Source organism: Nycticebus coucang, chromosome 12 (assembly GCF_027406575.1).
Source record: "Nycticebus coucang isolate mNycCou1 chromosome 12, mNycCou1.pri, whole genome shotgun sequence".
NCBI lineage: Eukaryota > Metazoa > Chordata > Mammalia > Primates > Lorisidae > Nycticebus > Nycticebus coucang.
In genome coordinates, this window is record NC_069791.1 from 57808963 (window position 1) to 57832987 (window position 24025).

The following is a 24025-nucleotide window of genomic DNA, read 5'->3' on the forward strand; positions in this document are numbered from 1 at the left end:
GGGAAGAGAGTGAGGCTCAGACCCAAAGATTAGGGATCCAGGAAGAGGCCTGAGGGCAGTGTCAGAGGATGAACTAGGCAGGTGACCCCTCTGCCCATGTTATCATTCTGGCTTCCTTTCCAGCTTCAACCAAGCAGGACCTTTAGACTTTGTTAAGAAGGGTATGCTCTTAGCTGGGGGGCTCACTTAGCCAGGGACTGCAGTGGTGTGCTTTGCACACTCACCCATTGAGCACCAACAGTATACCAGGCACTGAACTGGGCACCGGGACCTCTCTGATCAGGCTTAGTGATGAGCACATGGATGCCCACTGGCCAAAAGCCTTTTGAAGAGTAGTAATGGATATGGCCCTGGAAACCAGCTCGCCTGGGGTTTAGGCTACACCACTCACTAGCTGTGCATCCTTGGGCAAATTGTTTACCTCCTCTGAGCTTTAGCTTTCTTATTTGTCAAAAGAGGTCGGTAGGACACCAAGAAAAGTAGCCTCAAGAAATGGGGTAATGTATATCAAAAGCGTATTTCCTCAGTGGTTCACAAACTCACTGTACCTCAGTTTTCTTATCTGTAGGATGACAAGGCAGTTTTGTTAGATGTTGGGGTTTTGTGAGAATTAGTGAGTTAACACATGGAAGGTGCTTAGAGCCATACACACCACATATTGCACACTATAAAGTGCCATGATGTGATTATTGGTATTTTCCTTTCTCCATTTTATCATCTGTTTATCTGTCACCTGTCATCTGTCATTTATCTCAACTGAACTCCAGACTTTATGGGAATGTCACCAGGGTTTCCACCCATGCCCTCTCTCTGTTCCAGGATCCCACGTGACACTGGATCATCATGTCTCCTCAGTCTCCTCTGGTCTGTGATGGACAGAACATCTTTTTGACATTTGTGCCCCTCACAGTTTTGAGGAGTATTAGTCAGGTGTTTTGTGGGGTGTCCCCACTTGGGGTCTGTCTGATGTTCTTCTCATGGTTAGATGGGGTTATGGGCTCAGGAGGGGAACACACAGAGGGCAAGTGCCCTTCTCGTCACGGCTCCAATGCTGTTTTAATGGGAATGACTTCTCTCGGTCTCTTTATTTGGGTTTTCCTTTGGAGTGGGGAGGAAAGGGAAAACTCAGCCAACTTAAGCTAAGACCTGCCCAGGTCAGGGTACTTGGATCATGACCTTGGGCAGGGGAGGTGACCAGGCTGGCTGGCAGCAGGCAGAGCAGGACTTAAAACTCGGCATGAGCTGAGCCAGAGAGAAGGGAAGAAAGGTTCCATGGGAGCCCTTGGCCTGGGCTAAGGATGCCCACAGGGTAGGGACTGGAGGAAAGAGCTCAGGAGCAGTTCTGGAAGGCAAGCCTCCCCTCTTGGCTCTTCTGTCCTCAGGGACCCCACTGGCCAAAGCCCCAAGACAGGCTGCAACCCCAATAGCACTACCAGCCTGAGCCTGAAGTGCAGGAGGACGTGGAGACATTCAGGCTTATGTTGCCCATTGCAGGTGCCAGTGCAGCTGAGTCTGCGTGAGAACAGAGCCAGCCCATGATTGTCACAGTGGAATCTCCTTCTCAAAATGCCAACATCATGGGTAGCAGACAAGCTGTGCCTCTTTGTCTATGCCCTTGATGGCTTTAGGCAGGAATTCCAAACCTGCCTGGGATACAGGCACAGCCAGCAGCCTGGAGCTGGGGTATAGACATCCACCTTAGCTACACACCTGGGCCCACCTGCCATTGTTTGGACCCCGAGCTCTTTTAGTTTCTATGTCTGTCTCTTCCTTCCAGCTTCCCCCTTTCTTCAGGCTGGGAAGTCTTGGTGATGTCAGAAAATCTTAAGGTCACCGACAATTCTCTAAAGGCTTTGATTTGCCCCAGGAACCCAGGGTTGGAAGATTGGCCAGGGATTTAGGGATTTGGCCAGGGAACAAGCATAGACAAATCACTTGTTCATTCAGACTCAGTTTTCTCATCTGTACAATGGGGGAGGTCAGGTTCAATTATTTCCTTTATTTCCCTTTCACAAATTTACATTCATTGCATTTACTAATAATCTATGTTGATTATTATACACATTATATATATAGATTATTATATATAATCTATAATAAATAATCTATTAAATTAACAAAAATCCAAGATAAAAATCTCTCATGATTTATCCTGAAATGACATTGACACTTGTGCTGATTTCTGACACTTTCTAGTTCTTGCCCAAGATATATTATTATTATTTTTTATTTTTATTTTTTTTGCAGTTTCTGGCCAGGGCTAGGTTTGAACCCACCACCTCCGGCATATGGGGCTGCTGCCCTACTCCTTTGAGCCACAGGCACCGCCCCCAAGACATATTATTTTTAAAGTCATATCACAAATAGGAATTTATATTTCACATTTTCGATTAACATGACACCAAACTCTGTTTCTCTTTATCCTTTTTCTACCTCCACCTTCTTTTTCCCACTCTCACCTGCTGAGGTGGCCACTATCAGCAGCTTAGTGCTCATGGATAGAATCTGCATTTGGAGGAGGGGGGTCATTGTTTATTGTATAAAATTGGACCGTGCTGTATCTATTTCTCCACGACTTGTTTTTCTCACATGACCACATAGTGTGAAAACCCATCTAGGCAGAGACACAGAGTGCTGATTCTGCGTAACAGGTGCATAATCCCCTGGTATGGGTAAAGATCTCACAACTTATCCACCCACTCCCCGAGTGATGGGGACTTGGGTTGTTTCCACTTGTCCCTCTCATACCTCTGTGAACATCTCTGCAAGTATAAAATCCCAGAGGTGGGATTGCTGGATTGAAAATGTGTTCTTTTAAATCCTCCAAAACAGTGGTAAAAATTCGTATCTGCACAGGCAATGGACGAGGGCACCTGTGTCCCCACATCCTCCCCAGCACTTGTAGTTATCAGGTTTTTTCATGTTTGCCAACTGACAGATGAGAGATGGCACCTCAGTGTTCCTTTAATTTGCGCCTTCCCGCTTACTAGAAAGGAGGGGCATCTTTCCATGTATTGTTTATCTCTTCGGATTGCCTCTTCTGTCAACTGCCATTCATCTCTGTAGCCTATTTTTCCTGCTGGGTTTGCCTTTACCTTGTGAATTTTCTGAGGCTCAGAGATGGGTATTAACTTGCCTTTTGGCATATGTGTTGTAAATATCTTTTCCCAGCCTCTCATTTGTCTTTTGACTTATGAGGGTATCTTTTTCCATACAAGAAGTTTTCACATTCTATGTAGTCAGACATGTTTATGTTTTCCTAATTGTCTTTCCGGTTTCCTATTTTGCTTTAAAAATCTAGCCCAGCACATCAGCTATAACACTAAATTTCCTTCTGAAAATTTTCTAGTTTTGTTTTCTTTAAACATATTTGCTCTGGAATGAATTTTTGTTAAATTAAGGTGGGTTCCAATGCTGTTTTCTTCCAGGGGGATAGCGAAACACAGAGTTTCTGGCCTTGTAGACTGTGGATCCCCAAGAAGTGCTTGAAAGGTGGCTGCTAGATTTGGGTCTGGGAGATTTGGAAAGTCACAGAAACTCCCCATCCCCCAACCAGGGAGCTGTTCTGCTTTTGTTGTTTTACAAAATACCCTTCCAGTTAGGATCTGGTTTGGACAAAGTGTTCTGAAGCTAAAGGAATTTTGAAAATCCCCTTCAGATGATCCCTGGGGGGCTCTTCCGGGTTTGACATTCTCCGAATGGATAATGCCCAGGACAGCAATTGCTTATTAAGGAAGAGAAGGCAATGGATTGGCAGAACTTTATCCAAAAGTAATTTCAATATTAAATCCCAGGTTGGCTCAAAGTGGATATTAGAATCACAGCATTTTAGAGGTGGAAGGGATCTTGGAAATCCTCTAGTCTCCTGTCTCTTAATCCTGCCTGCCTTTGGAATCACTTGGGAGTTTTTTTTTTGAAAGTCTTGATGCCCTGGACTCATTCCAGACCAGACTTAGAGTCAGGGGACAGGGAGAGAAGCCCAGCGTCAGTATTCTTAAGAACCTCCTGGTGATTCTAATATGCAGATAAGGATGAGAACTACTTCTCTAGTTCAATTCCTATATTTCATTAGTGAGTAAATTGAGGCCCAGAAGCAGTGAACTATGATGACGCAGCAGACGAGCTATGGAATTGGGACTAGAGCCCAGACCTCTGCCTGCTGGGTTAGCCTTGTCATCTACATCAACCAAATCGCTCATCAAGCACCACACTTTGGAGTTTTAGTTGCCCACACTGAGGTCCCTGTATGAATGCTTTTGTATCTACGGTCAGCTTTAAAATGTTCGCTGCATGCATTTCTGTGCATCCTGGATGAATAGACCTGGTTCTGCCTTGTAGGACCTTAGAGTGACACAGGGTCATAAAGAACTGTGAGAAGAGTCAGAGCGGGACAAATGGTAAATCCACACGTCAGAGCCTCCTGCAAGGATGGAGGTGCGAGAGAAAGAGTTAACCAGGAAGGACAGGAGGGAGCATTTGAATTGGGCTAAGGGGTGACTGAAAAAGACTGAGGGACAGAGCAGCATCTGGCTGCCTCAGTGTTCCACAGGGGCTCAGAAGGCAGGGGAGGGCAGCAAGATTTCAGGGCAGAGCAGCCGGGCCTGGCTCTGACCTTCTCCCTGTGCTCTGCCCGCAGGAATGAGACCGTGCTGCACCAGTTCTGCTGCCCAGCCGCTGACGCCGAGCAGAAGCCAGCCTGCTCCGACCTGGCCTCCCCAAGGTGGGAACTGCGCACCTCCCTCCTTCTGCACCCGCCCGCCTTCCTCACACCCAAAGCGCTGTGTGGCCTCCTCCTTTGGAGTCTTCTGTGTTTGATTTCGCCTCCTTCCTTAGGCCCCCATCTCTCTTTCATTCCTCTGGACCCCAGATGAGCCTTTCCCAATGTTTAAGGTCCCAGTGTCCCACGGCTTCGATCCCAAACCTGTTCGCCTTCCTTCTAAACAACCCACGTAAAACACAATTATTGAAAGTAGCAAGGGAAATTAGTTCAGCTGTATCTGTTTGTATCTGTCTCTCTGACCTGGGGGCGCCCGGCACTTGGTGGGTGCTCAACCCATTGTTACTGCCTTATTTTCCTCCTAGGTCCAGGATTTATACTTGCCTTTCCAATCTCTCTGCTTCCATAGTGGGGCCAAAGTGATTCCCTGTGATGCCTTCCCAGCCCTGGCTGTGTTGCTGGCAGCTGGGAAGGGAGGAGGCAGGTGAGGGGTCAGTCTGTGGGGTCCCTGTGCTGAGGCTGTCCCTACGGTTTGGGGGCTTATCTGTTCACCCTCTTCCTCCTGGCTCCTGTCCTGCGGCCCCTCCATTGTGCAGTCAGCCTTCTCCCTCCTCACTCATCTCCGTCTCTCTGCCCTCATTTCTCACTTCCTCTCACCCTTGCCACACCAATCCTGTCACCCTGACCTGTAGATGTGTCCCTCTTTCTTGCTTTGTTCACTTCTCTTTTCCACAAAGTTTCTGCACATTTCTCTCTTCTTGACTAGGTCTTTACTTTTCTTGTTTCTGGCCTGAAACCTACCCCATCTCCAGTCTCCTGTTGTAGGAGTGAATTTGCGTAAGTTCCTTCACTCCCCTGAGCAGTCTCCTTATCTGTGTAATGAAGGGCTTGGACTGTCTAGAAAGTAGCATTTACAGACCCTCTCACTGAGCCTCTCACCTGCGCACTGAGGTCAGACCAAGCGAGTTTTATTAACCCCGACATTTGTGAGGGCAGAATGAGGGTCAGAAGATTCGGGGACTGGTCTACAGTCACATGGAGAGCATCAGTGCCTGCCCGTGAGCTCAGGGCATTTCACACTTAATCTGCACCATTTTCGGGTTTAAGATTCAGTGGTTCTATGACTTTGCCCTCTTTTGTCCAGGGGAAGTAACTAAATTGTAACCAGAAGTGGCAGCTACTATCTTGGGGTATAGAAAGCCACCCCCAAATGGCATTGCCCTCATTTCCCTTAAAGGGAAGCCAGTGGAGGTCAGAGAATGAGGCAGGACCCTGAGGAGGGTGTTGCACGATCAGAGTCGTGAGACTAACAGTTGTGACCTCCCAGGCTTGACAGAATGCATGACTTCAGAGTCATTGTTCCTGGAATTTTACCTCCAAGGAAACACGCCCTGTATATGCATCAGGGGAGCCCAGCTCTCTGTTCAGCTTTTTTGCTGTCTGCAAAAGCTGCTTCTGTGTTAGCAAAAGCTGATTAACCCTTACCAGGCTCATTTCATGTGCTTCACGTGGGGAGCTCTGTTACCCCACAGAGGGGCTCTGGGAGTGGGCCCAAGAATGGCTGTGCACCTTACGGGGCCTTCAATCCAGGCTGGGGGTGGTGGTAATTTCCTGAGGCTGACCAGGTTGAAGGCAGGGGGCAAGAGGGAAAGGCCAAGTGCTGTGCTGATGCTTTGGGGAGCACATAGAGAACTCTGTGTCAAGTTAGGGGATACAAGGACAGATCAGGAACCTAGAGAAGCTCCCCATCTAGTGAGGGATTAGGATACCCTCAAAGGGGAAACGATTCACAGAGAGATGACAAAGAAAAAGACAAATGAGAGAATGAACCAGTAGAAGAGAAAAGGAAAGAGGCCAGAGTGGAGATCTAGAAGAGGGGGGTGAAGTGGGGGTGACCCTGAAGGCCCTGGCTCCATGCCACGAGCTGCCCCTGTTCAGACATAAAGCCGTATCTCCTTCCTGGAAATGTTCTTCCCTAGCAGGGAGAAGGGAGAAAAGCTGTCCAGCCTGCCTCCCACCCCATTCCTTCAGCTCAATCCAGGGAACATTTTATTGACCTTGAGTAAGCACCAGGCTTCACTGGGGATGGACAACATGCGCCATGTAAGGTGGAGAAGCCCAGGCCTGGGTGCAGCCTGCAGCAGAGACTTCCCCCTTCCTGCTCCACCCTCCGCACTTGGCTGTGCTCTCTGCTCCCATGACAGACACTCTGCCCCACAGGCTTGTAACCCAAATCCCTGGCTCTGGGTGTGAAGGGATGGGAGAGACAAGGCCCCAATAGTTCCCAGCAGGGAGGTAGCTGTGGGTCAGGGGTGGGTTTGGGGTAGATGGCAGAAAAATCACCATCTTAGTTTCTAAGAGATTTGCTGTTTGCCTTCCCCTTGGAAGTGCAGGTGCTATGTTAGGGGCTGGAGATGCTCTGGGAGGGGAGGATGGAGGTGGGAGATTTCTTGAATGGTGGTTGGTGGAGGGACCTATGCACACACAGTGCTGGGTGAGGCAGGGAGACCTGCCCCCAAGGTGGTCCAGGGCTTCAGCAGCCATCTGGCTCTATTTCTCTGTTATTGCAAGTTGTCCTGTCTCTCTGGTTGTGGTTCCTAGAGCTTACTTTTGTAAGACTGTCTGGGTGTTTTCTGGACAGCCAACCAGAGTACGTGTCAATTGGTCAGTCTATTCTTGGCTTCTCAAGGGACGTCGTCCATCCTAAGATAAGTTTTCCCCAATCAAACTTGACATCCCTGCTCCCAGCCCTGTAAACAACCCCTTCACAATCCCTCATCCCTTCTCCTGGCCCAGGTATCCCACCTCCACAGTGTGCACCCTAGACTTCCTGGTGAGTTCCTCTAGTAGATTTTGTCCCAGTCAAAGAGCAGGATGAGGCTGGCACAGGGCATGTGGGTCCCAAAACCCTCAGGCCAGCCATGGAGATCCTGGTCTCCTGCAAGACTCTGAGACAAGCCAGGCTCCTGCCCCATTCTGATTTCCCACCAGCTCAGCCAGCCTCCTCTATGAGTGTCTGGGATCAGCCACTCCTCAGGAGACCACAACGAAGAGTCCAAAACTCATCAGACCTCAGGGCCTTGGGTGTGTGGACTCAGCCAACTCTGGGAACTCCCTCCACATCTTCCTTCCATCTTCTGGCTGAGCCCAAGGGGGTTGGGGGCCAAGGTCAGCACTTCATCTGACTCCTCCCTACCCCATGTTAAGTGTTGTGGCTGAGCCAGGGTCCCATTCCTGGTGCTGTCAGCCTCCTCCAGGGAGGACTGCAGTGGCCACTCATCTCTCCCTTGCTGCTGAGCCCAGGGCCACCCTCAGCCCAGAGAAAACTGCTCCCTCCCAGAGCCAGGGGCCGGGGTAAGCCTCAGCCCTCCCAGAGGCAGGGAGGCAGACAGCCTTCCCCAGGGCCTTAAGGAGGAACAACAGTTGGGGTTGTTGTCTGGAGAAACTCTGTCTTGGGGCCTGGACTCCTGCCAGGGAGTGATGCTCCCATGACTGGGAAGACCTGAAACAGAAAGTCTGGAAGCCTGGATGTCCTGTAGGGGACATGGAAGTGTGGGGTCTGGAAGCTGGGGTGCAATGGAGTAGCTATGGGGCTGGCAAGCTCCTTAAGGCTGGAGGCCGGTAGAGTCATAGACTCCATTGTGCCCTGCTTGCCCTCTCAGCCCTAGGCAGACAACCTCTGCCTGCCCGGTAATAAGGCCCGTGCTGCTGGGATCTGGGGGAGCTGGGGGTGGTGCCCTCCCCAGCAGCCAGCCAGGGGGCAGCAACTGCGCGCCAGGCTCTTTCTCGCCAGGCCCCCTTTCCCACCTCCTCCCTGCTGCTAGTTAATGACAGGGCTTTATTCTAGAGAACTGAATAGGCTAGTAATTGCAGCCCTACTTTCAGTCCCAGGGGCTCCCCTCCCTTTCAGGCTCTCAGTGACGCGCTGAACAATGACCAGGGAGCTAGCCTCCTCCCAGCGTCAAGCAGAATTGCGGCCCATTTGTCTCCGTGGGTGGTAATGGGGTGGAGAGGAGGAAAATTGCCATCTATTGTGGTGGGAGGACAAGGGGGGAGAGCTATGAGGCGGCGGGGGTGGGTTGAGAGTGGTTAGGATGGGGGGCGGAGCTGAGGAAGGGGCGGGGCTCGGGCAATGGCAGGGCTGAGGACAGGGTAGGCCGTGATGAGGAAGAGGCGGGGCTGAGTTTGGGGGAGGCGGAGCTGGGGAAGGGGCGGGGCTGAGGACCGGGAGGCCTTGAGGAGGGTGGAGAGACAATAACCCGTAACCCTGGGGAGTGATAGGGGATCTGGGAGTCTGGAGGCCGTCTGGGCTCTAGCTGACTGAACTGGCTCACTCCTGGTCCTTGCTCTTTCCTTCCCTCTCCACCCTTACTCCAAGATGGAAGAGACACTAATATTTATTGAACATAATATTTACTGAACCTGCGAGGGACCCTGGGCTGAGCACACTCAATATTTTATCTCACTTAATTCTGTGAGATAGATGTTGTTCTCATTTACAGATAAGGAATCTGGGACGGAGAGTAGTTAGGCATCTTGACAGGGGACCACAGCTAATCAATCCTGCAGTTGGAAGTGGAACCCAGATCTAACTGCAAAATGCAGCCTCTTCCCACAGAGTCGCTGCGAGAATTTTCTGAGTGTTTTTTTTTTAAGAGCTCAAGAGAAGTCTTTCCAACCATTTCATTTGATTTTAAATAACATCTATTTTCTCTGATTATACGTTATACATGCTAGTTGTTGGAAATGTGAAAAATACAGAATATAAAGAAGAAAATAAAAATCGAATCCCATCATATAGAAATAACTGCTGTTAATATTTTAGTGTGCAGCCTCCTAGTGTTTTGTTTTTCTATGCATTGGGCTTTACCTCCCCCCACACACATACAATAAAAAAAAATTTGTAGACTACATTTGCACTTAGTAAACTGAGTCCCTCCAGACAGCCTCCTATCCCAACCAGTCCTTCCCCCCCAGTGAGGGGCGGGAGGATCACCCCACCCCTGCGGCACATGTGGCTCACATTCTGCACCCCTGACCAGCCAGAGAAGGGCTTCTGCTCTCCTGGGAGGCTGCATCCTGAGGAAGGGGCGCCCTTCCAAGAACAGCTGTCAGGGAGAGCCCGGCACTAGCATAGCCAGAGCCTCTCCCCCACTGGCTGTATCCGGCCTGAAGCATGATCAATGGACCAGCCAGTGTTTACTCAGCGATTATGGAGCAATTAAATTCTCAATCGATACAGTTTAGTCTTCAAACAGCTGGGCTGGGGTGCCTGTGTCATGTGCCAGCTCCATTAGTCACATCCAAGGCTGCTGGGAAACCTTCCCCACCCACTCGTGGCTCAGGGCCGCGGAGTGTGCCCATTCGGTATACAGCTGCATCCTCTCGTCCCTAGAGAAGTACAGGGAAGCCCTGGGCTTCCCTCACAAGCTTGCTCCACCCAGCCTGCCTGGCCCCAGGCTTGGGATCTCTGCCTGGGCTGCAGGGAAGCAGTGGGCTCACAGCAGTGGTGGGAGCCTGGGATTTGAGTATTCCTGGGGTCTGCTATGGGACAGAGCAGCCCCTGCACAGAGGAGAGCAGGGGGAGCGTGACCTGCTCCTCTGGTTTGCGGGTCTGAGGGTCTCTGTGCATGACAGCAGATTCTAGCTTGGCTGGGCTCAGAGTCTGAGGGCAACCCCCAGGAAGCTGGCAGGCGAATTTGCTCTTATTGCTGAAGGGATCTGCGTCCTGACCTGTGTGACCTGTTGCTTACCTCTCTGAGCTTTTTGCCCATTTTGTTTTCCTTGCCGATTCAGGAGGCACAAAACCCAAACAAAATAGATGTCAAAGTAGTGTGACACTTTGGGCGGTAGGGTAGGTATCAAAACATTCCAAAGAGTGTTGGGAAACTTTTGTCTTGTCACGACTCTTGACTTTCTGTTCAGGGGGCTCTCCTCAGCTGACGTGTGAAACTCAGGGTCGGAGTCATCTATCTGCCCGGGCCCATTTCCTTGTGTAATTTTCTCTCCCCGGCCTTGAGCCATCCTCTCTGACTGGCCCCTTTCTGTAACTTAGGACACCAGAGGGAACATAGGAATCCTGCCTGTGGTGCTGGATCTGCCCTCAAAGAGCTGCCAGTTACAACAGATGACTTCCTGTCCGCAGCATGTTTAGACGTGGGTAAAGGAGAGTTCCTCCTAACTTTATTTTGTGTTTCCTGCCCATGAGAGAGTGAAAGAGAATACTAGCTATCAGGCGTTGGGCGCTTGCTACACGCGGTACAAGCGTTATCTTATTTAATCCTCAGCCGAAGCTCGTGAAATATTATTATTCCCATTTTACAGGTAAGAAAACTGAGGATCAAAGACAGTGAATGCCTTGTTCAAGGGCCAGAAAGCTGGTAAAGACCGGAGCTAGAATTTGAACCCAGTGCCTGTTGTAGCCTCTCACCACCAGGGTCAGATGAGCACAACAGAGAGGTGTTGCCAAGTCTAGGGGGTGAAAGGGAATTGAGGGAGGAAAACAGCAGACTCCACCACAGGAAGCAGGTTGCTTAGAGTTAGCTCCCCCTCAGAGCTGGGTTGTTCAGGGATGGAGAAAGCTGGGCCTTTCTTTTCTGCCCCCATTCCCAGGCTATTGGCAGGCTCCAGCAGCAATAACTAAATGCATCAGAGCAACCAAACTAAAGAGAAAAATGACCAAGAGAATATTTTTAGGGAAAGAAAGAAAATAACTGTAGGCTTTATTAGTTAAAGGAACAAACATAACTAAAGATAATACTTCCAGAACAACAAAATGAAATATACCGCCAAGAATATTGAGCTTTCATGAATGCAGTTTTGTCCAGTTTTTTAGGAAACACGTTCTTGTTTCATTTACTTAAAATTTCTTGTTTGAATATTTTGGAAATTCTTTTTTCATTCCCAGGAAGGATAACCTCTCTTTGTGTCCTAGAAGTTTTTTTTCACCCAACTATTTCCCATGCTTTTGTTTTGTTTTCTCTTCTGAAAGGTCATCTTAACTCAGTCATTTCTCTTTTAACCAATAGTATGACCGCAAAAATAATTTATAATTTCAAGACATGTACCTGATGTATGACAAAAGGGTTTTAAATTTTTGTCATCAAACCAAAAGAGAGGGAATAATCTATGGCAAGAGTGATTTAATCAGATCTGGCATTCTTTTTTTTTTTTTTTTTTTTTTTTTTTTTATTGTTGGGGATTCATTGAGGGTACAATAAGCCAGTTACACTGATTGCAATTGTTAGGTAAAGTCCCTCTTGCAATCACGTCTTGCCCCCATAAAGTGTGACACACACTAAAGATCTGGCATTCTTAAAGGCTTTACTGCCTTTGAGGGGCCTTGGAATGGCTTAAGACGGGAGGTTTTTAGAGATTTCTTTCTGATGATAAAAAACAAAGCAGGAGGGGCGGTGCCTTTGGCTCAAGGAGTAGGGCTCTGGCCCCACATACCAGGGGTGGTGGGTTCAAGCCCAGCCCCGCCAAAACTGCAAAACAAAGCAGGAAAGACAGCTGTCTGTGCAGCCAGGGTGGGGCTTATTGCTGTCTCCAGTAAGAAGAGGGTCTGCTGACTTAGAAGCATAGGAAGTGGAGGGACTGGGGTCAGGCCCAGCAGAAGCGCCTCCACTCAGGTTTCCCAGCTGGGTGAATAAGTGCGGGCCAGGGTAGAACTCAGGCTCCCTGACTAGGCTGGTACTGTAGACCACCCAGACTTAGACAAGGCATCCCCTTCCCTAGGCTTCTGTCCTCTCAACTGTAACATGAGGGGCACACTGTCTAACCCCCAAGGTCTCTCTAGCTCTGGTTCTATAAGAAGGCACTCTGTCTTGCCTGGGAAGGGGACAGGTACACAGACAGACCAGAAGCCTTTACAAAGCAAGGCAAAGGGCAGGTGGTGCGATGCCAACAGTTGACCCAAAGGCTGAGGGAAGTGGAGCTTTAGAACCAGTGCATGCAAACCACTATAACGGAAGGGGCGCCTTGGAGAGGACTGTGTACTGGGTTTTTTCTTTTTATATCACTTATTGTCAAAGCAAGATTTTTCTAACCCACAAGGATTTGGGGGGTTTTTTTGTTTGTTTTTGGCCGGAACCGGGCCTGAACCCGCCACCTCCGGCATATGGGGCCGGCGCCCTACTCCCTTGAGCCACAGGAGCCGCTCCCACAAGCATATTTTTAAAAGGAGGAAGAACCTCATCTCATTCATAATCCCAGGGCCCTCTCACAGGAGTCCTTTCTTCCCCATGAGTCTTGGGGAGTTCCCCCTGACTGCTAGATACCTCCCTAGCAACACAGGGAAGAGCCTGGCCCCCCTTCCCTCCCGTGGTGCTGGCAGCTCTCAGCATTTGTCCTAGACTCTGATGCAGTTTCTTTCACTCCAAGGACAGAAATGATGGAAATGTTAAGGGGGCTTAACAACTGGCGTCTGCACAGTGTCTCCCAGGTTACAGAATTCCTTCCATCCTTTCCCTCTCCTGGTTCTCACCACAAGAATTCTCAGCTTCTGACCTGGAGAACAGTCAGAAGTGTAAGAACTACCATGTCCAATTTTACAGCTGAGCAAATACTCAGAGAAGGTGAGCAGCCCATGTAAGTAAGGTCACGAAGGCAGAAGCTGGTAGAGATTAAGGCCAGAGCCCATACAAAGAGGGGGCAGTAACTGAGCAGTGACTTTAGACCTGCTTCTTTCTGATGCTGGTAAGACTGTGTCCTCTTGGACATTCCCCAGGTGCCGCCAGCCACACAGACTGGTGCGATCTTGGTGTGGTCACCGTGCTCTGTGCACACACTGGCACATTAAAGGCTTGGAGAAACACTCAGGCTGCCCTGAGATCCTCAGATTCCTTTAGGAAGCAGGGGAATGGACTCACCAGAAAGAAATTCGTGAAAGACTAATATATCATATTGGTAGGAATTCACTGATTCAAGTGAGAAATTATCCTGGTGAACAGGTGAACTCGTGTTTCCTGATCACTAAAGAATTTAAAAATCGAAGTCTCCTTCTCTGGCTGGGTCAGAGGAATGAGCACCAGCTAGTTTCCAGGGATTCCTTTCTAGTTTGGAAGGGGGGAGAGAGGTGAGGAGATGATCAAAGAGTGCCCTGGACTGGAAGACGACTGAGAAGACTTCAAGGAAGCATTACCATCCACGTGGAACTGTTGTAGGCATAACCTAGAGTAATTCAAATCCAGATTCAAGTCCCAGCTGGGTCATTCACAAACTCTGTGACCTTGGTTTCCCAATCTTCAGTTTACTTATGCATGAAATGGAAATAAAAACAATACTTGCCTCTTCGGGTGTGTTTGAGAGGATTAAATGCCATAATGAATGGACAGGTGTCTGGCATCCAGTGGGGAGCCAGTAAGTGCTAGCTATGTTACAGCTGGATTATCTAGAGCAGAGAGGGACACAGGCAAGACCCAGGATCTAGAAAGTCAGATATGGGGCGGTGCCTGTGGCTCAGTGGGTAGGGCGCCAGCCCCATATACCAAGGGTGGTGGGTTTGAAACTGGCCCTGGCCAAACTGCAACAAAAAAATAGCCAGGCGTTGTGGTGGGTGCCTGTAGTCCCAGCTACTCCGGAGGCTGAGGCAAGAGAATCGCCTAAGCCCAGGAGTTGCTGGTTGCTGTGAGCTGTGACTCCACAGCACTCTACTGAGGGCGATAAAGAGACTCTGTCTCAAAAAAAAAAAAAAAAAGAAATTCAGATATGACAAAGCAATGTTTAGAAAAGACTAGATGTCTGCTTCAGGGGTGGGTCCCAGTGGCACAGCCCCTGGTACGGTAGGCAGGAGGGCACTCATCAACTTCTGTGTTACTCAGGGTCACTGAGCTGTGCCCTTCTGAGAAAGGGTCTGGTCCCTCCTTTGGGATGCAGGAGATGGGAGTGGAGGGGGAGGCCGTCTTTCAGATGCTTCTGTTCAGGGCCTACCTGCGACACATGGGGTGGCGCCTGGAAAGAGTCTAATATTTGAAAGAAGAAGAGAGACACTCTGAAAACTGAGGGACCAATTTGGGGAAGAGATCAAAGAAGGTAAGGCCCAGATGAATGCCAATCAAATAGGGCCAACAGGCTATGAGAGGAGATTTTCTAGATGTCAGGGCAGGAGAGGAAATGATTTTAACCCAGCGACAGGCTGCCACAGTGAAGGCTGGGATGGGATTAAGACCAGAGGCATTTCTTCAGGAAAATCTTCTTGCCAGTGACAGTTTGCCTGCCTATTCTCCTGAGAGAAGGCTGTTTAACTCCAGCAGGGAAAGGTTTATGGCCTGGAACTGCCTCCTGACCTGCTCCATGGGGTGCTCTCCAAGCTGGGGTCTCCCAGGTTTCTTGACAAAGTCAGTGAGCAGATGTTCCTTTGTCACATACACTGTAGCAGCCTAGCATCATCCCTTCCTCCTAAACACTTCCCGAAGCCTGAAAGGCATGTGGGAAATAGCGTGGCCAGTCTGGTAAGTATAGCAACAAAGATTGACACTAGACATCAGGTAGGACTTCCGGTAGGAAAGCTGAAGATAAGGAAGTTAACTGTGGGGAATCACGTAGGGAATCTTGCTCCATAGTAACTAGATGAATGTTCAGAGCAATGGCACCCTACTGGTAATTCTGCCATTTCCATCTCTTGGGTCAAAATGTTCCTAATTTCAGCAGGCATGCATCTGGTCTCCACAGGCACCTGTAGGCCATCAGAGACCTTTCCCCTAGCATGTGGTGAAATTGAATATGTGAGAAGCTGTCTATCCCTGGAAATAGCTCAGGACCAAAGAAACATCTGCTGTGCTAGGTTGAGATAGGGCTGATCAGGGTTGAAACAGGAAGAGGATGGAATGAAGGGACTTTATAGCCAAGAGAATACAAACCCCAGGACATGAACTCATGCCTGCCAGCAGGCTGGGCTGTGTGCACACATGGCTTCTATAGGTCACCCTAACTGTGAAAGGGAGCTATGAATGAGAGCTCATGAATCAGAAGCTGGGGAAGTGTGAGGTGCCCAGAGTCAGGGAGGAAACCTACTTTACAGAGCACCAAATAGGTGCCAGAGGCTTTATGTACATTATTTCATAACTTTCCCAGCAAAATCATGTGGTAGGTATCCCTGGTTTACGCATGAGCAAACAGGCTCAGAGAGGTTAAGGAACTAACCCAATGCCACACAGTGACTAAACTCGTTACACCGTGCTGCCTCCCAGCCTTAATTACCCTTTAGGCAGTTTCCCTTGGCATCATCTCTAACTCAGAGCTTCAGAAATTACACCATAAGGAAGAGTCTGGAATCTCTCCACTTAAAGAGCACAAGACACCAAGAACATTCAAAAGTTGATCATTCAATTTAAATTCTGAAATTATATTCTTCCTACTTGTGTTATCCTTTTATAATATTATAGGGGAAATGAATGGTACTTTTGCCCTTTATTTTCTTATTTGACAAAATGAAATGTGGGAAAATGTGAAAAAGAGAAAGAGTGTCGCTACTTATATAGAGCCTAGTAAGCCTTTCACCCGTGTTACTCCCTTCCTTCTCCTGACGGCTCCTGTTGCAGGGAGGACAGAGAGGCCCAGGAAGGCTAAGTGACTTGGCCAAGGCTACAGGGCAGGTAAATGGTAGAGGCAGTGCTCTAACCCAGGCGGGCCGGTGCCACTGCTGCACTTCAGTCTCTGCCACCTGCCCCTGACCTCATGTGCTCCCTCTTCTCAGGGACCCCAAAGACACTTGTCCCCCAGGACCTGGGTCCCAGCTGCTGCTCTTATTAAGTTGACCTCTTCTGGCATCACCTCGCATTTCAGGGAGCCATTGTCATGTGGCTCCTGACTGTTGCCACAGTCCACTTGGAGATCATTGCATATTCAGAGCCTGGGGAAGAGAGAAACTTGAGGAACAGCTCTATTTTCTTCTCTAAAAGTCTTCCTCACTGTAATTTTGGGTCCCAGATCATGAAGCACAACCCAGCTGCAGTCAGACCCCTGCCATCTTTCCAGTCCTGCCGGCAGGGAATCTCAGGGGCCTCTCCCTTGGAGGCCCTTCTCTGACCTCTTTGGATCTGCAAGACCTTGATTGTTCCTGAGCACCCCCAACAGGCATGGCGTGGACACTGGTGCTCAGGAGAGGCAGCCACCACTGGTTATGTAAAAACAAGGTGGGGAATTTGCCCATAAGGAAAAGTTATGGAGCGATAAACACACACTCAGGACAGGGACTTCTTTCAGGAGGGAAGAGGAATACATGGGGGTGTAAAGGTTTTTAATGTGCTATTTTTCAAGCTAGGTACATGCGATTATTTTTCTTCATACCTTACATATATGTTATATACATTTACATATAAAAATGGTTCATAATAAAAGAAAGAAATAAGAACCAGAGTTTACCAGGCTGTAAATCGTAATCGCTGCCTGCAGTGGCTTTGTGGCACTTTGGGTTGTGAGTGTGGGGGGAGAGGGGAAGCTTAGAGGCTGTGCTGCTGTGGCCTCACCTTACTCCCTTCAGGCTGGGGAGATGAGGCTGCCAGGAGATGGGATCCCTCCTCTCCCAGGGGTGGTAATGCAAGCAGACATAGAGGGGGAGGAAACCCACGGTGCTTTCAGGTGTATGGTGAGCTCTGTCTGCCAGGCCAGGGAGAAACATGCCTTGTGTGAAGTTGTGTGTGCTGTGCTGGGGAGGGACATCCACAGCTGGTTCACTAAGATGCCACGAAGTGTCATAGTCAGCAGGGCCCAGCCTGGAGACTTCAAGGCAGGTGGTGTCCTAAGGGGGCCTGAGGAAGCTTCCAGGTGAGACCCAGAGTGGCCTGGGTATTCATTCCTGGCCCAGGTGTGGGGATGGGTTGAGGCTAGAGTAGTGGCTATGACTCTTGACAGGAAACCCCTAGAGACAAACCAAACCCTCCACCACCTTTTGGAACAGCTGTGAGACCACCGTCCGGAGTCTCCAGGGAGGCAACAGGAGAGAAAATAACTTATTCTCTCAGGGCGCTGCTCCTGGGGCAGGAGAAGCATCTGTCACAGCTAATGAAGTCAGGGCCGCCTCTGGAGGTGGGTGAGCCAAGAAAGAGAGCCACATCTGCCCTCCCTGAGGGAGTTTCTATTCTGAGACCTGGCTTCCAGCACTGATGGTGGTGGCCAAGGAGCCACGGCCTTAGTTTGGATTAAATGGCTTTGGGGAGGTGGGAGAGGCTTTTGCTGTGTCACTGGGGCTTGGGGCAGGAGGCTGGAGCCCAGCTGAGGACTCCCAGGAAGCTGAGCAGGGAGGGGACAGTGTGAACAGGGCCATGCACAAGGACAGGGGGCAGGAAGGAAGTGGGCCTCCCTTTCTTTGCCCGTGTTAAAGCATCTTGTCCAAACTGCCATTTTACAAGGAGGAAGCAAAGGCCCAAAGAGAGGGAAGTGACTTGCCCAAGGTTATACTGAGGCTGCAGGTGAGGTGGGACTGGATCCTGACTCTCTTCCATCTTGGCGGGATTTTGACTCATTGGGGTGTGAACTTGTCTCTTGTCTCAGGACCATCTGGGATCTGGAAGACTCTTGGCTTCCCATGCTCTGTATCTTCATTCTGACCATCTAAAAATCACTGCATTGATTCAGAGAAGGGAGAAACAGAAGTGTTTTAGGAAAGGCTAAAAAATCCTTGTTAGCTTTTATCTGGAAAATTCTTCATATCTTTGCCCCAAGAGAGCTTTAAAATCGCTGGTAGAGTTGGGAATAGTCTAGTGCAATTGGTCAGGCCCTCTGGAGGTGGCTCCCAGACTGAGGAGTGCTTCAGCCTGCACAAGCTCCCAGCGAGGGCTCCAGTTAGGATGTGGCAGCAACTCAGCCCTCCACCTCACCCTCTTGTAGCCCAAGGGCTGGGCTTACAAGGGCTTCCTTCTCCCTATCACCCAGTTTTTTTTTTGTTGTTGTTTGTTTGTTTTTTTGGAGACAGAGCCTCAAGCTGTTGCCCTGGGTAGAGTGCTGTGGCATTATAGCTCACAGCAATCTCCAACTCCTGGGCTCAAGCAATTTTTTCTGCCTCTGCCTCCCAAGTAGCTGGGACTACAGGCGCTCACCACAATGCCCGGCTATTTTTTGGTTGCAGCCGTCATTGTTGTTTGGCGGGCCTGGGCTGGATTCGAACCCGCCAGCTCACGTGTATGTGGCTGGCGCCTTAGCTGCTTGAGCCACAGGCTCTGAACTGTTGTCCCCCAGTTTTGTGCCCAGGACTCTTGCAGCCCCTGTAGCAGAGCTCATCTTCCCTTAGCAAGTAGAGACTCTGCATCCTCTCCTAGCCTTCACATAGCCTTTCAATTGTTCCTGTCCCCTCAGCTGCTAGCAGTGGGCAGCATGGCTGCCAGGGCCTGCCTGGGAGCCCAAAGAGGACACTCATCACCCAGAGTCGGCTCCCCGGTGGGGCTGTGTGAGCACAAATGCTGGTGGGAACCACAGGTGCCCTCTCTCACCGTTCTGTAGAAGGCTATATTTGCCCACTGGCCGGGGATAGTATTAACCTGAAGGTCATCTCATCTTCGTCACTTTCTTGCAAAGAAAATACTTTTATCCTCATTTTGCAGATGACAAAACCACAGTGCAGAAAGGTTAGGTAAGGTACTGAAGATGGCCCAGCTAGTGAGTTGCAGAGCAGAGGGGCTCACTCCACTCAGGCTCTTCCCTTGGAACAAGGACTCATGGGTGTTAAGGATAAAGATGACCAGGCTCCAAAAGCTCCAAAAAGTGGTGTTTGATGCTCAAATATTTTCACTGCATGACTAGAGCTGCCTTCTAGCTCTTGGCACTATTCTCAGGATATGGAAATTATTCCGTAATTTTCTCTTCGTAATAGTGTTCTTAGCCTGGGGTCTGTGACATGAAGGTTAAATTTGACATGTGTAAAATCATGTGCATTTTTCTAGGAAGAGAGCTCTGAGTTCTTAGCAAAGGTGTTTGGAAGCCAGAAAAATTCTGTAGGTCTAGGGCAGGAGACCAAGGTAATCATGACTATTCAGGCTATCAAGAAAAAGGAAGAATGAGTATCCATGGGAGTGAGGGGGCTCTCCAGGAGGCAGACTCAGTTCAGTGTGCCAACTTTTTTACCAGGAGATGTACTTGGGATCAACATCAGTGGAAGAAAGTGGGGACACAGCCTGGGGCCAACTCGAACTGCAAAAGGCCAACAGCAGCCTCTATCAATCCAATGTGAGCTCTGGAGCAAGAATACCTATCAGCTTGACCCATGTTGGGTCAGGAGGCTGAGCCTTTATTTCCCCACTGTAATTGATCACTGGGTGTGGACAGCTCTGAAAAGGATGTGACTTGGAGCCAGGTGGCTGTCTGGAGCTGAGCCAAGCCCTGACGATGGGACTGCCAGCTGAAGGCCATCTCCAACAACACTGCCAGCAGCTAAGAAATAAGGCCTTCCTTGAAGAAAGGTATGGGTGGCACATTGCCAAACCCACCTGCCTTCTCTACCTTTGGGAAGGTAGTGGAAATTAAATGACATCTATCTACCCATGTATCCATCTACTCATTCACCCACTAATCCATATATCTACCCACCCATCTATACATCCATCCATCTATCCAAACATCCATCCACCCATCCATCCACAGCCTTTTCCTTCATCCATCCATGACCCATGCATTCATCTATCCACAATCCATCCATTCATCTTTCTACTCACCCATCCATTCATCTATCCACCCCTATATTCATTCACTGAACATCCACTCAACCACCCATCTATCCAACCATCCCCTCACCCACCCATCCATCCAACCATCCACCCACCCATCCATTTATTCATCCATCCACCCACCCACCCATCCATTCAACCATCCATTCAACCATCTGTATGCCCACTCATCCACCAATCCACTCATTCACTCATCCACTCATCCATTTGTTTATCAACCCACTCATCCACTCATGTACCCATTCATTCATCCATCTGTCCATCCACCCAGCCACCCATCCAACCATTCTTCCACCCACCCATCCACCATCCATCCATTCACTTACCCATCCATCCATCCATTCATTTGGCCTTTATTAAACACATTGTGTGAGCCAACATGATAAACACCTGTGATAAAAAAATGTTCACGGCACAATCTGTGAACACATAAAAGAGTAATTAGAGCACAAAGTGGTTGGTGTTGAAATAGAGGCAAGTGCCAAGAATTGTCAGAGCAGATAGGAGAGTGGGACTGACTTCTCCTGTGGGCAGTGAATGACCCTTGGAAGAGTTGACAAGGCAGAGAAAGGAGTATGTGGAAGGGCAGAGCACAGGGAGGAGAGGGTATTTCAGGAGAAGAAGACCACAAAGAGAGATAGTGGCCCAAGCAGTTTAGGAAGATCTGGAGAGAGTTTCAGTGTGGGCAGTATAGACAGAACACTTGGGGAGAGTGAGACTTGACAGGGAGATAGGGGTAAGATTGATTTATCCAATCAAGATTAGAGCATCATTGATGGGTTTGGGTAGAAGACTGGCCTAAAAGTATCTTCACTTTTGGAAGTTGGCTCTGAGGGTGCAGGCAATAGACAGGCTGGAACCTTTGGGAATCATCTATGCGCCAGAACCAGGCACAAACAGCAGATGCCTAGCGTCCCTCTAAGCACAAGCCAGCTTCCTGCCTGAGTGCTCCTCCTCTGGTGTAATGTTCAGTTCCCACACAAGTCACTCTGCTCTTGGATACATGTGCTATTCCTCTAATAAGTTGCTTGTTCCCCTAGTTTCTCAAAGATCCTCACTTCCCATACTCAAATCCTGTGTTCTAATGTATGAGTTCTGTTGAAGCCCTGGGCCTCTGTAAATATATCAGCCTAACGTCATGTGGACACAATCAAAGCTTTCTAAGAACCCCCCTGGTGCCACCCATGTTTTACTTTGTGGCTTCTCAAATGGGTGCCCCAACCTGGAGAATAACCTTTTGACCAACATCATTCATATGCTAGTGCTGGCCCTGAGTCTCTCCAGGCTAGTGGACTGTCACTCATGGAATTTGTTTCTGCAACTAGATGTGGACCCATGGAGCTGAGATCACAGAATTCCCCTCTAGGAGCTTGGGGGAGGGGCTTATAAGAAGCCACTCAGATCTCAGAGTGAATCCCAGACACATAATTCCTGTCCAGGTGCCAGGCTGCCTGAGACCTGACCCATTAGGGATGGCAGCTGTATGTGACATGAGGCCAGCCCAGCAAACTCTGGAAGGTGGATACATAGCCCAAGGCTTGGAAGGAGTGATGTTCTTGGAGCAAGAATAATGGGCCTCCAGTTCCATAATGGATGGATGCAATCCATCCATAACTGTAGATTGCAATAGTTGTACTTTAAGTTGAAACAGGCAGTCCTTCCAGCCATGACAGCCAAGAAGATGATTCTAATCTCTTTCTTCTGACCCTGGCCACTTTCCAGATGAGTACAGAGAGGGAAATGGAGGCTGAGAACATACTGTCGGCACACAGCCACTGTAGAGGGGTTCTGAGGACTCAGGCCACCACTGCTGCCTGGCAAAGTCCCCAAGTCCAAGGCTACACCACAGGCATTGGATGCATGGCCCATCCAGGATGCCCCACATTGTGAGGGCGGCAGGCAGCAGCTTGCAGGGAGCAACTCCACACAGGCTCCTCAGAACTGCCAGGCATTGGTGATACCCAAGACCAAGTCCCCTTCCTTGTTTTCTGTTGTGACGGAGCTGGGAGGAAGCCTCCAAGAAGCGGGTCCATCTGGAGGGCTGGAGACGGCCAGAAGGAGTGATGGGAAACCCTGTTGTTTCCCTTCTGTGAAGGTTGCCAGGAAAACTAAATGCTGAGAACTACCCACTCTACCTCAGAATTCTCAGTGTTATTTTTCTGAGGACTCCTGTGGCCTCGCTGCTGTAGGGTTCTAGCCCAGAAAACATCCCACATCATCATCACCATGTATGAAGGACCACAGTATTCCAGGCACTGTACCAGGTGCTACACATGCTTTGTCTTCTTCCTGACAGCTATGTTGCAAAGCAGTTGTTATAAGGTCTATTTTGAAGGCGAGGAAAGAACCACAGAGAGGTTAGGTCACTTGGTAAGTAGCAGAGCCATGATCCTAACCCAGGCCCTTTGACACCAAAGCCCATGTTCTCCACCCTCTGCTATATAACCTTCAGTGTTGCCATATTGATGAAAGAGTCCAGGGCTTCCATGGCCACCCCCTACCATACAAGTCATACGGGTGAGTCTAGGGAAGGAAGGCGAGGATGGAGACCCCCTTTCCAACACTTCTTTGCCATATACCTGGGGGCACCAGTCTCTGAGGCCCCTGAGCACACAAGGAGACAAAGGAGGAGTTGGCTCCACCAGCCAAGGGTGCAGAGCCCAGGGGCTGGAGGGCTTTGGTGGACTAGCCTCTGCCCTGGGGTCCAAGCTCCTAGAATGTCCAAGTAGGAAGGGTCCTTGGAGATGAGCAAGCTCCCTTCAAGTGGCAGGTAAGGGAATGGACCCAGGAGGAAAACATAGATGGCCCAAAGCCACAGAACTGGTTAGAAGGATTGTGTGTACATGAGAGAGAGTATGTGTGCGTGCATGTGTGTGCACACATGACAGTGTGTGCATGGGTGTGCATGCATATGTGTGCCTGAGAGTTATGCACACGTGCTTATGTGCTTGTTGGACTTTACAAAGGGGAGGCCTAACTCCCAGGCTCTGTGAATGAGTGCAGGTGAAAAGGCCTTATGAAAGTTTTATCTGTCTCTGGAAGGGTGGCCCACAACCAAAGGCCCATACAGAAGGTTATTTTTTTAATTTGTTTTGTGTTAACACAATTAGTTTATTTAGGACAAGGTGACTCCAGGGAGTGCCTGCGGGGAGTGAGAAAATGAGACACAAGAGAAAAGGAAACCAAGGCAGGGTTCATCAACGACCCAGCCACTGCTTTGATGACTGGGGCTCTACCCCACTGGGAACACTTGGGAGACGGTGGAGAATGTGTCTCAGAGTTGTCCCACCCAAAGCACAAGGGAGCTGGGAAATGTATCCAGCAATCCCCATTGTCCCTGGCTGAGTGTGGCTATCAAGGGGAATAACTGCCGTATCTCCTGGCACATACACTCCAGCAATCAAAGAGAGGAAAAGGCTAATCCCAGCAGCCACCAGTTCCCTAAACACCCTGGAAAATGCTATGGCATGGAGAGGCTGCAGGCATCAGTGCCAAGGACAGTCTGGAGGAGCGATGGGGGAGACCTAACACTACCCTCCAGGTCCTGGACACAAGCTGTGCTATTTCCATGTGCTCTGAGTTAAGGGAGGGCATGTATTGTAGGAAGAAGGGTTGAAGTTAGACCTTAGAAAGAACTTTCTGGTGATGTCAA

The 24025-nt window shown here is 49.5% G+C and overlaps 1 protein-coding gene across 9 annotated transcripts in view; it reads left to right on the forward strand.

Annotated features, from left to right (window-relative positions):
* IQSEC3 (IQ motif and Sec7 domain ArfGEF 3) overlaps positions 1 to 24025 on the forward strand; it is a 103307-nt gene that overhangs the window by 23914 nt on the left and 55368 nt on the right. For all 9 annotated transcript variants that reach the window (XM_053557454.1, XM_053557455.1, XM_053557458.1 and 6 more), the window contains exon 2: positions 4637 to 4720. In XM_053557454.1, coding sequence (XP_053413429.1) covers positions 4637 to 4720 — 84 coding nt within the window. The remainder of the gene's footprint in view (positions 1 to 4636; positions 4721 to 24025) is intronic.